Genomic DNA, 11,867 nt, shown 5'->3' with positions numbered 1-11,867 from the left:
GCGGTACTTCACGTCGCTCTACCTCCCGGCTGTCACACTTTATGTTACGCCGATGACACCATAGTGTTAGCCGGAGGAGATAATTGGCAGGAGGCCCGTGCTAGGGCTCAGGTAGCAACTCAAGCTGTTCTAACGGCCATCAGGAAACTTGGCCTAGAGGTGGCGATGAATAAAACGGAGGCCCTGTGGTTCTACAACAAAGCTCAGGGCCCTCCGCCATACAATAAAGTATTCCTGGACTCGGCGGAAGTCATCGTAACACCCACCGTCAAGTATCTAGGACTCCTCATCGATGGACAGTGGGCGTTTCGTGAGCACATCACCACAATTGCTGCAAAGGCCGCATCCAGCGCAACGGCCTTGAGAGGCATTCTCCCTAACTTAGGGGGGCCCAGTGGAGCAGCAAGACAACTATATGCGAACACGGTGCGGTCTATTGTAATGTATGGAGCGCCGGTGTGGGCGAATGACCTGGCATTGTCCAGAAGTGGTCGTACGGCTTTAGAGAAAGCCTTCCATCTGGTCAATGTCAGGTCGGCGCGAGTATACCGCACCGTGTCGCGAGCAGCGGCTGCGGTATTAGCAGGAGTTCCACCATTGGACCTGACAGCGACGGAGCACTCCCGAGTATACGAGGGACTTAGGAAGTTCGAGAGAAAGCACGGTGTACGGCCGACCCCGATCATCAAAAATCGGGTTAGGTTGTATTACCGTGCTAAGACACTTAAGGCGTGGAAAGCGCGTTTACGCGCCCAAGTAAGGGTAGAAGGAGGCCGAGTAGTTGGCGCAGTAGAGCCAATTTTGGAAGAGTGGCTTGCCGTAAAGCGAAGACTCTCCTTCCATGCAGCGCAGGTGGTGTCGGGGCACGGCTGCTTCGCCTCCTACCTGCGTCGTATTGGTAAGGAGGAATCTGTAAGGTGTCATCACTGTGAGGCACCCCGAGACGACGCGCAGCACACCCTAGAAGGATGTCTTGCGTGGCAAGAAGAGAGAGCTGACCTTATCCGGAAGACAGGATGCAACTTATCCCTTCCGGCTATAATGAAGAAGATGGTGGACGACGAGGAGGCATACAAGGCCTTCCATACATTCGCGGGGCGTGTCATGAGTGCCAAGGAGGACGCTGAACGCCAAAGAAGAGGACAGCCGGTGAACTCCACTCCAGGCGTAGGACAGACATCGTCGCAGGGCAATCATGCCCCAACAGGCGTCCATCGTGCGCGCCGGGTTGGAGGTAGGGACGGGCGCAAGCCTCCCCTCCTTCCTGGCCCAAACGGTGGCGCCACTCAACTGTGCGTCGGAGTTCGCGTCTGAACTCCAACAGCACACAGAGATGACAGTAAGGCGGGGACGAGTCTTCCCCCGCCAAGTTATAACTCAGCGGGAGGGCGTCTCTCCCTCGCCTCAAGAAGAGCGAGGCCAGGAAATATTAAGAGGCTGGGGAGCCTCTCCCAGTCTCGCCTTCAGAGAAGATAGTTAGTCGCAAGCCAGACGCGACTATTTTAGAGAAGCCGGCCCGCCACACAAATGCGGGCCCTGCCGCTCTAAGTCCAATGAGCGGCAGCGCGGGGGACCCACCCAAGTCATCGGGTGGGTCGGTGCCGGGGAGGTTGAGAAGTATACGCACGTGATTCCTCAACCTCCCCATCAGTCACGGCACCATATGCGGGCAAAAGTGGGGGTTTAGTCGGTAGTGGGCAGCCTCGCGGCATAAGACCTGAGCCCCTCCCTCTCCCTTCCCCAGGGAGAGGGTATGTGTAAAGAGTGCATTCCCCCACTATAAAAAAAAAAAAAAAAAAAAAAGGTTAGGTTAGGTCTCGGCCAGGCCGGGGTCGTTAGGGATGGCACCCAACCGGCCTAGGGGAGCAAACCTTATACAAACCACCTTATTTTGAACTATGAAGATGTCGGCCCAAAATAAGAAAGACTTACCACTCCAGGGGGACCGGACCCTCAGGAGTCGGCGCGAGGAGTGCTGTCCCAGCTCCCTCCCGTCGTCATCACATGATGGGCCATCTGTTGCTTGCCCCGCAGGGGCAACAGAGGAAATAGCGTCTGCGATGATAGGTGGTTCGAGCCTTGGAAAGGCCAAGAGGCCTGGTCCAGCGAGCACAAAGAGGGATGCGATGAGGACGTCACCTTATTTAGCTCCCTTAGTCGAGAGGTTGAGAACGTCAAGGGCAAGTTCACCCACGCCCTCTATAATGTCCAATGCCACGACGGACATACAATCCGACACGATATGTGTTACGGATGTTGAAGACGACTCCTCGGTGGACTTTGATTTGTCCACCATGAGTACTCGTAAAAGGGGACGTCCTCCCACTACGGGAGAATACGTAGGATTGGCGTCCGCCAAGCTACGTCTAGTGGAGGCTGAGAAGAAGATGTCTGACCTCGAGGAAACCAAGAGGATACTTGACCCTTCTAGCTCGTTGCCGGAAAAAATCCGTGTATCCACGGATAACATGATCGAGCGGTATATGGAGGACCTTAGAGAAGCTCCTCTTGAAGATTTAACTGCGAGGGCCTTTGAGGCCATGAATCAAGTGATAAAGGTGGCATGTGTCTCCAAAGGCCTTAAGGGCACTCTTATAAAAGAGTTGAAGACTGCAGCCTGCAAGACAAGTGCTAGTCTTGCCATTATGGCTTCTAAATCGGCCAGGAGGCCTGCACAAGAAGTTGTTTCGGAGTCTTTTACATTAGTAAAAGAGCTGGAAGAAGCCAAAAAGGAAATCCGAAATCTCAAGGAAGAGATTCGAAGCCTTAGGTCAAGAGCAGCGGAGCTTCCAGCCCAGGACTTGCGTGATGTGCCGAGTACATCACGAACTCTCAGATCGAGAGCAACGAGGAATACTTCTCCAACAATGGAAGAGGCTGAAGAAGCGTTACTTAAGCGCTTTGACGGCCTATTTAATAAATGGTGCGAGAAGAAATTTGGCTCATTAGTTCCAAACTTTGGTACTTCGAATCCAAACTTTGACGGTATGGAAGCCGAGACAGAGATCTCTGCTGTTCCCCTCTCCTCTGGAAGGCAAAAGCCTTCTAAAGGCGGTACTAAGAAGAGTTCCGTATCAGCTCCGCAACCTGCGTCGGAGAAGTCAGGAAAGAAGAGTGGCTCTACAGCTGCCACAAGTGGGAAGGCAGACCGAGATAAAGATAGGTCCCGGATGCCTCCGCCAGTATCTCTTTCTAGGAAGAAGACATCAGGCGAAAGCGCGGAAACCAGCGCTGTTACTCGGTCAACCGAGTCATGGACTGCGGTGGTCGGAAGGAAGGCGAGGAAGAAGACGACCATCTCTTCTTCCGTAGAAGATAAAAAGAAGACCTTGAAGGCCAGGAAATCTTCAAGGACACCTGTGGGACGGAAACAGGGGAATTCCAACGCCCCTGTTAAATCTGCCGGAAAGAAGAAGGCAGCGAACAAGCGGAAACCTCCGCGGGCAGCGGCGGTTGTAATAAACTGCCCTCCAGACAAAAGCGGCGATGTCCTTAGATTGGCCAAGAGCAAAATTGATCTGGCCAGTCTGGGAATTAGTCAGGTAAGGCCTAGAAGGGCTGCAACTGGGGCCCAAATGTATGAGGTCTCTGGCCCCGAAGGTTCGCAGAAGGCGGATGTATTGGCTCAAGAATTATCTAAGGCCCTGGAAGGATTAGAGGGGGTCACAATCCAGCGACCCGTTAAGATGGCGGAGATTAGAATACGCGGGTTAGATGACTCCGCTACTGCACAGGAGGTGATGGATGCGTTGGCTGGTGCTACGTCTTGCCAGCCTACGCAATTTAAGTTAGGCGTACTTCGCCTCTCAGGTGACGGTCTTAGAACCGTCTGGGTTCAGTGCCCGCTTCACGCTGCCAACAAATTGGCTTCTGAAGGTCGGGTACAGGTTGGCTGGACTAAGGCCAGAGTTGAGTTGTTAGCGGCGCGCCCGCTGCAATGCTTTAGGTGTTTGCAGTCGGGCCACGTACGCCAGAGATGCCCTTGTAAAGAAGATCGCAGTGGAAATTGTTTCCGCTGTGGTTCTTCCGGGCATAAGGTAGCTGATTGCACGTCCCCCGCAGTCTGCCCTGTTTGTAAGAAGGTGGGGAGACCTTCAAACCACAGATTGGGCGGACGTGCATGTCCTGCGAAGTCCAAAGCAGGCAAAATAGTGTTTCCGGACAAAAGTCCGAGTATAAGGACTTCTTCTGTAACCACTGCCATGGAGGTAGACGGACAAGTTCCATTGGAACAAAGTAGCAAAGAGCCAATGGTTATTACATTGGCCGAAGGAAGTAACAGCCTGGAGGAGGCTGCAACGGCCTCGCTTTCACCGCCATAATCCTCCAGGCCAATCTGAACCATGCCCGCCGTGCCCAGGACTTGTTTGTCCACAGCGTGGCGGCCCGTGGCTCATGTATTGGCGTAGCTGCGGAGCCACACTCCGTTCCGCCCGGTCACTCCCGCTGGGTGGGTGATAATTGCGGCTTGGTTGCCATTACATGGCATAACATCTCTCCTCTCTGTACTTTATGGGGAAAAGGAGATGGATACGTAGGGGTTAAGTGGGGAAAGTTTACCATCGTTGGCGTCTACATCTCCCCCTCACTGTCCTTTTCTGATTTTGAGGATCGATTAGAGATCTTAGGCTCGGTCTTGAGGTCCTGTTTATCTGGGCAAGTGTTAATAGCGGGGGACTTCAATGCGAAACACGTCGCATGGGGTTCCCCGAGGTCTGATCGTCGGGGTGAAGCCCTGGTTAATTGGGCGGCAGCATTGGGGCTCCTTCTTGCCAATGAGGGAGCTGCTAGTACTTGCGTTGCGTGGAGGGGTGAATCAATAGTTGATCTGACTTGGATATCTCCCTCCGCGCGCGCATTGGTGTCAGGTTGGCAGGTGGTGGACGAGGAGACGCTTTCGGATCACTTATACATCCAAATGTCTCTCGGCACCACTCTGCGGAATGTAAGAGCCCGACGGTTCGTCAACAGGGGACGACCAAGATGGGCTCTTAAGAAATTGGAGTGTGGCCAATTGGAGGCCGCACTGGAAGCTGCGACTTGGTCGCAAAATCCGGCGGGGTTATCGGCGCACGAAGGAGTTGAGTGGCTTAGACGTACACTTACTGACGCTTGTGAGGCGTCTATGCCTAGGGCCACTCCCTCTAAACCCCATCGTGCTGCATATTGGTGGACGGAAGAAATCGCCGAACTTAGACGTGCCTCCGTCCACAATAGACGTGGCTTTACACGCGCGCGTTCTCGAGGACGGTCTCCCGAGATCATAGCCAGCAGGTATGCTGACTACAGGGAGGCTTGCGGAAAACTTAAGGCTGCCATTGCGGCTGCCAAGGCCAAAGCTTGGGACGAACTCCTTCAAACATTGGAAGAGGATCCATGGGGGCGCCCATACAAAATAGTTTTGGGCAAGCTTCGATCTTGGGCGCCTCCCGTGACAGAGCAGTTAGCCCTCTCAGTTTTAAAGGGGGTGGTGAATACTTTATTTCCACCAAATGAGGGACCTGTTATTCCCCAAGCCGAAGGGGACCTTCAATGGCAAGAAGAGTGGGAGATTTCAGAAGAGGAGCTGATCGGCGCCGTCAGGAGACTCAAGGCTAATAAGGCACCGGGTCCTGACGGCGTCCCCGGTAAAGTTGTGGCCTTGGCGGCCGGAAAAGTATTGCCCAAACAGGTTGGGCAAGTATTTAATGCATGTCTGCGGGAGGGAGTCTTTCCCCGGGCTTGGAAGAAAGCCCTTCTCACTTTGATTCCTAAGCCCGGCAAACCCGGGGGTACTCCCTCCTCGTACCGACCAATCTGCTTGTTGGACGAGGTCGGGAAGTTATTGGAGCGAATTATCGCTGCCCGCCTCGTCCAGCATCTGGCAGGTCGGGAGAATGGACTCCACGAGGAGCAATACGGCTTCCGTCCGGGGCGTTCAACGATTGACGCGATTTCACGCGTTAGAGCCCTGGCGGAAGCTGCTACGAGGGATGGCGGGGTGTTGTTAGCGGTGTCATTGGATGTGACAAATGCTTTCAACACCCTGCCGTGAAGGTGATCGGGAAGCGTTAGATTACTTCCAGGTCCCCGATCACCTCCAACGAGTTATGCGTTCTTACCTTGATGGTAGGACGCTGGAGTACAGGGACCGCCAGGGTAGGCGGGTCTCCAGAATGGTAGATCGCGGGGTCCCACAGGGGTCTGTGCTTGGCCCCCTGCTTTGGGACCTCGCGTACGACAGAGTCCTTAGGACTGCGCTTCCCCCGGGTTGCAGCGCAGTGTGTTACGCCGATGACACACTTGTGCTGGCCCGGGGTGACAACTGGTGGGAGGCCCGGGCTATGGGCGAAGTGGCTGTGGCGGCAGTAGTCGGGGCGGTTCAGAGAATGGGACTAAGGGTGGCCCCGGAAAAAACGGAGGCACTAGTGTTTTGCGGTGCCTCTGCAAACTCCCTTCCCCCTCCTCATTCCTCCATCTTGGTGAGTGGTTCGGCTGTTCAGGTGAGTCCCCATATTAAATATCTGGGGCTCATTCTGGACAGCAAATGAAATTCGGCGAGCACTTCGCTCAACTTGCCCCCAGATTGGGCAAGATTTCAGCGGCACTTGGCCGTCTAATGCCCAATCTTGGGGGCCCATCAGGAAGGGTGCGGCGTCTTTATGCGACGACTGTACAGTCGGTGGCTATGTACGGCGCACCGATCTTTGCGGGCGACTTAGCGCACTGTCATCGCGCCACAACTGCCACTCTGCGCCGCACCATGCGCGGAGTGGCCATACGAGTCGCCCGCTGCTACCGTACGGTGTCGCATGACGCCGCTACGGTGCTTGCGGGACTCCCACCGCTGGAGTTGCTCGCTCGGGAGCGCGCTCAGATATATGAGCGTGTCTCCCGTATGAAGAGGAGGGGACTCTGCCCCACAGCCGCCATTATGGCGCGCCTAAGGAAGCAGGCGAGAAATGATATGCTGGGCTGGTGGCGCGCAAGTCTTAGCGCGTCAGGTGCACCAGCCCGCCGCACATTAGGGGCATTAGCCCCGGTGTTAGGGGAGTGGATAAGTGGGGCGTGTTATCGCCTCACCTTCAGGTCGGCACAGATGGTCTCCGGACATGGGTGTTTCGGGGATTATCTGTGCCGGTGGTCGTGAGCCCACGGCGTGCTGCCACCAGTGCGGGGCTAGTCAAGACTCGGCGCAACATACTCTGGCGGAGTGTCCAACCTTCGCCGAAGAGCGCCGAGCCTTGACCACTAAGTTTGGGAACGATCTTTCCCTTGAGGCCTTAATCCCTAAGGTTCTCGAGGGAAAGGAAGATTGGGAGATATTTACCTCCTTTTGCGACATAGTTTTGTCGCAAAAGGAGGAAGAAGAGAGAGTCCGGAGAGGCGAAGTTGCCCCTCTGGATTCACTAGGAGACGGAGGAGGTGTCCCTCCTCGTTTGAGGAGAAGGACAAAACCTTTGGCCCATTTAAGGCCTAGATAGGACTAAGGGGGAGAGGTGAAAACATTCTCTTCTCCCCCTTCTGTACTTGGAGAGTAGGAGGGCCCATAAGGGCCGTGCGGCAAATGCCGCGGGTTTTTTCTAGCCCTTTTCAGGGCTATAAACTAACCAGTTCTTTTCAGAACTTGAGTGGGAATCTCCTTGGGGAGGGAGAAGAGTTCGGGGCCCCAATAGCTCGCTTCGGCGTGAGGGGTCTTCGTCTTCTCTTCTTCCCTTTAGGACTTAGTGAGGGGCAGCGGTTGGTGTTCAATCCAGCCGCTGACATCCTCTTACGTAAGAGGTACGGCTGCAGAGGTGGTAGCCCCTCTGTAGCCGAGTAGATAGGAGGGCAGCCCAGCCATGTCATCGGCTGGGCGCCGTGTCTTTCCCGCTAAATAGGGAAGGGCGCGGCCAGGACTGGGACCTTGGGTCAAGGCGGGGGACGGCTAAGGAAGTTATGTTAGCGTACCCGAGCCGTTCCCAAACGCCGAGTAGTCCCAGCCTGTGCAAACAGGCTCCCGACGGGTTTTAGTGGGTAGTGGGCAGGCTCGAGTTAGCGAGCCGTAAGACCTGAGCCCCACATACCCCCCCTAGTCAAACAGGGGGGGATGCGTAAAGGCATTTCCCGTCGTAAAAAAAAAAAAAAAAGGTTAGGTTAGGTCGCCCTCAGGGGCCACAGATGCCGACCCTTTATTAGGTCGGTGTAGGTCTGTGGTACGGGACTTGGCGGTCCCGAGGTACCCGAGCCCGGCAACCACTTTGCCGAGAGGGGAGGTTCATTCCTCCCCAAGGTGGTAAGGGATGGCGACCCGGAATACAAACGCCCGGCTTGTCGAGGTCGTTAGGGGAAGTCTTCTGACTTCCTTTCGGCAACCTCAGGGGCCACAGATGCCGACCCTTTATTAGGTCGGTGTAGGTCTGTGGTACGGGAATCGGCGGTCCCGAGGTACCTGAGCCCGGCAACCACTTTGCCGAGAGGGTGGGTTATATTCCCCCCAAGGTGGTAAGGGATGGCGACCCGGAATTCAAACGCCCGGCCTGCCGGGGTCGATAGGAGATTAGTTCCTCTTCCGGCGGGTGGTTGGGGGGTTGGGGGGTTGGGGGTTGGGGGTGTTTTCCTTTTTTCCTCCTTTCCTTTCCTTCCTTTCCCTGTCCCGCTCAGTCAGAGCGGTGAGTACGGGCGTGGGGCCGCTCGGACGTATTCCGAGGCGGGGCTCACGCGCCGTGAGGTCGAGGTGTCGGCCAGGCCGGGGTCGTTAGGGTTGGTACCCCACCGGCCTAGGGGAGTAAACCCTAGACAAATCAACACTTAAAATGTTTATTATGATGAGCCAGTCTAATATAACAAATACGGGTGTACCGCCTCAGGGGGATCGGATCCCCAGGGGCCGGCGCGAGGGGAATACTGTCCCAGTTCCCCTTCCGTTGTCATCAAACGATGGGCCACCTGCCGCCTGCACCGCAGGGGTGGCAGCAGAAAATACGCCTGCGAGCAGTATTAAGAAGGCCATGCGACCGGACAAGCCTGGTCCGGCCAGCTCGAAACGTGAAGGGATCGAGAAACTCTCTCCCTATCAATCACCCGTTCCAGGACGACGTACATCGAGGGCAAGCTCAAGGGCGAATTCAAGAGCAAACTCGCCAACTCCCTCGATTGCTTCAACATCAGCGGACGTCCTATCTGACGCCGCTTTTCTGTCTGGAGTGGACGAAGATTCGTCCATGGATATCTCCGCCACCTCTTCAGTGGGGTCAAGGTCGCGGAAAAGAGGTCGTCCTCCTACGACTGGCGAATACGTAGGATTGGCGCAGGCGAAATTGCGCCTCTTGGAAGTCGAGCAAGAGGTCGCTCATAAGGAAGAGGTCAGCAACATCCTTGACTCTTCATATAAGATGACCGCCAAACTACGAGAGACCTCGGACAGTATGGTCGAAGGATTTATGGCGGAACTTAGAGACGCGCCATTAGAGGACCTGGCGGCCCGTGTATTCGAGAGCCAGGAGAAGGTGTTAAAGGTCGCCAGCGTCTCGAAGGGGTTAAAGGGCACGATGATAAAAGCCCTAAAGGAAGCCGCGTGTGTCACTCGAGCCAGCACAACTCTCATGGCCTCGAGATCATCCAGAGGAGCGGAAACGGATGCGGAATCTAGGTTCCTGACCTTATCTAAGGAGTTGGACGACGCAAGGAAGGAAATTCGGAATCTCCATGAAGAAATCCGAAATCTACGAAGTAGAGCGGCGGAACTACCAGTCAGGGACTCCTGTGCCATGCCACCACCATCTGGCAGGCCAAACAGGAGATCCCCACCACCAGCGGAACACCAGGAGACAACCGTCTCCAAAGGAAGGACGAGACCAGCGGAATCAAGATCTGGACCATCAAGAAGAAGATCTCCGTCGATGGATGAGGCCGAGGAGGCCCTTATACAGAGGCTCGATGGCCTCTTCAACAAGTGGTTCGAGAGGAGATTTGGGAGTGTGCCACCTGGTCCCATGACATCAAGGGCCAATCAAGAGGTGACCTCCGTTCCCCTTTCCGCCGGGAAGTCGAAACCTCCCGACGGCGGTACTAAGAAGGCACTTAAACCAGCCCCATCGTCTTCAAGGAGACAGCAAAATGTCCCTTCGAAGAACTCAGGAAGAACAGCCAAACCCCGTCCATCCACCAGTGCGGGGAACAGATCCTCTTCTAGGAAGAGAGCAAGTGGGACAGAGGACGAATCTCGACGTCCTCCACCGGTTAAATCCGCCAATACAGCGGAAGCGAACAATTCGTCCACACTTACGTGGTCGAAGGTTGTTGGTCGTAAGACAAAGTCGGCCAAACCCGCCCCTGTTCCATCCCAAAGGGGGGGTAATCCCAAAGGATCACCTGGGAATATGAGGGCCCAAAAAAGCGTTGTTCCGCAAAAGCGGAAAATTCCAAAAAACGCTGCGGTTATCGTGTCCTGCGCAAAGGACAATTACGCGGAGGTCTTAAAATATATCAAGACCAAGGTCAGTCTTGACGACCTCGGAATCCCCGGTCTTAAATCGCGCCGTGCGCTAACCGGCGCAATTATATACGAGATATCGGGAGAGGACAGTGCGGCTAAAGCCGATGTTTTTATGACCGCATTAAAAGCGGCCGTTGGAAGCCAAGAGGGCGTAAAGATCTCACGCCCCATCAAAATGGGCGAGTTCCGGGTAAGAGGGCTAGATGACTCTGCCTGCGAGAGTGAGGTCACGGCGGCCATTGTCAAATTGACCGCCTGTGACCCCAACGACATAAGAGTTGGCACTTTCCGCCACTCCAACGATGGACTTAGTACAACGGTGGTCCGTTGTCCAGCCACCGTCGCCAATAAAGTGGTGGCGGAGAAAAGATAAGGGTCGGGTGGACCCTGGTCCGTGTAGAAATGCTTAGGGAGCTGCAGTGTTTCAAATGCCTGCAGGGTGGCCATGTAAGAAATAGATGCCCCGTATCGGAAGACAGGTCCAATTGCTGTTTCCGATGCGGGGCCTCGGACCACCTAGTGGCCAATTGTACGGCCGTGGTCCCGAGCTGCCCGGTATGCCAAAAAGCGGGCCGTAGCTCGGGCCATAAGACTGGCGGGCCCGCATGTAAAGCGAGGCCCAAAATGAAGAGAAGGGGCGAGGCAAAGGCCCCACCACCACCATCTTCCTCCCTTCCTACTCCAGTACCGACTCCAGTAGTGATAGAAGAGGAGCAGATGGAAGTAGAGGGCGAGGGACTTCCACAGAGGAAGCCTCGCACTTGTTTGGATACGGCCAAACAGGCCGCGTGCGGAAACAGCCAGGAGGAGGCTGATACGGCCCAACATTCGCCGTAATATTGCAGGCGAATCTCAACCACGCCCGGCAGGCACAGGATCTTTTCGTGCACACTCTTGCCGAGCGTGGTTGCGGAATTGGTATTGCCGCGGAGCCATACTTCATCCCCCCCCAGCATCCCTGCTGGGCTGGGGACCTTTCCGGCTCCGCGGCCATCACGTGGACGGTCCATACCCGCCCGTGTGCCCCTGTTACATCGGGCAACGGGTGGGTATGTGTAAAATGGGAGGACGCCTTCATTATTGGCGTTTATCTATCCCCAGCCCTTAGCCTCGCGGAGGTTGAAGACAGATTAAATGGGCTGGGGACTTGTATTCAGGCCTACTCTCCCCATCCCATCTTATTAGCCGGGGATTTCAACGCGAAGTCCCCAGATTGGGGCTGCCCTCAATGGGACCGCCGTGGGACTTTGTTGGCGGATTGGGCTGCGTCTCTCGGTCTCCTTATCGTCAACCAAGGAGCCGAGAGCACTTGCGTTGCGTGGAGGGGCGAATCCACGATCGATTTAACGTGGGTTTCCCCCTCTGCACGCACGCGTGTTTGTGATTGGCAGGTGTTGACGGGCTGCGAGAC

The 11,867-nt window shown here is 55.5% G+C and overlaps 4 protein-coding genes across 4 annotated transcripts; all 4 read left to right on the top strand.

The window, feature by feature from the left end:
* The first annotated feature begins 1,898 nt into the window (after positions 1-1,898).
* LOC139102715 (uncharacterized) lies at positions 1,899-4,322 on the top strand. The gene has a single exon (XM_070656821.1). It carries the CDS (start codon positions 1,899-1,901, stop codon positions 4,320-4,322), a length of 2,424 nt encoding a protein of 807 aa, XP_070512922.1.
* A 2,769-nt stretch (positions 4,323-7,091) lies between these two features.
* LOC139102713 (uncharacterized) lies at positions 7,092-7,463 on the top strand. The gene has a single exon (XM_070656820.1). The coding sequence runs from the start codon at positions 7,092-7,094 to the stop codon at positions 7,461-7,463; it is 372 nt and encodes a 123-aa protein (XP_070512921.1).
* A 1,323-nt stretch (positions 7,464-8,786) lies between these two features.
* LOC139102712 (nucleolar and coiled-body phosphoprotein 1-like) lies at positions 8,787-10,829 on the top strand. The gene has a single exon (XM_070656819.1). It carries the CDS (start codon positions 8,787-8,789, stop codon positions 10,827-10,829), a length of 2,043 nt encoding a protein of 680 aa, XP_070512920.1.
* A 29-nt stretch (positions 10,830-10,858) lies between these two features.
* Positions 10,859-11,293, top strand: LOC139102711 (uncharacterized). The gene has a single exon (XM_070656818.1). The coding sequence runs from the start codon at positions 10,859-10,861 to the stop codon at positions 11,291-11,293; it is 435 nt and encodes a 144-aa protein (XP_070512919.1).
* Positions 11,294-11,867: the final 574 nt, after the last annotated feature.

This window comes from Cardiocondyla obscurior, linkage group LG05 (genome assembly GCF_019399895.1).
Source record: "Cardiocondyla obscurior isolate alpha-2009 linkage group LG05, Cobs3.1, whole genome shotgun sequence".
Classification (NCBI taxonomy): domain Eukaryota; kingdom Metazoa; phylum Arthropoda; class Insecta; order Hymenoptera; family Formicidae; genus Cardiocondyla; species Cardiocondyla obscurior.
The sequence above is the reverse complement of the archived record's forward strand: the minus strand, read 5'-3'. Positions and strand labels throughout refer to the sequence as shown.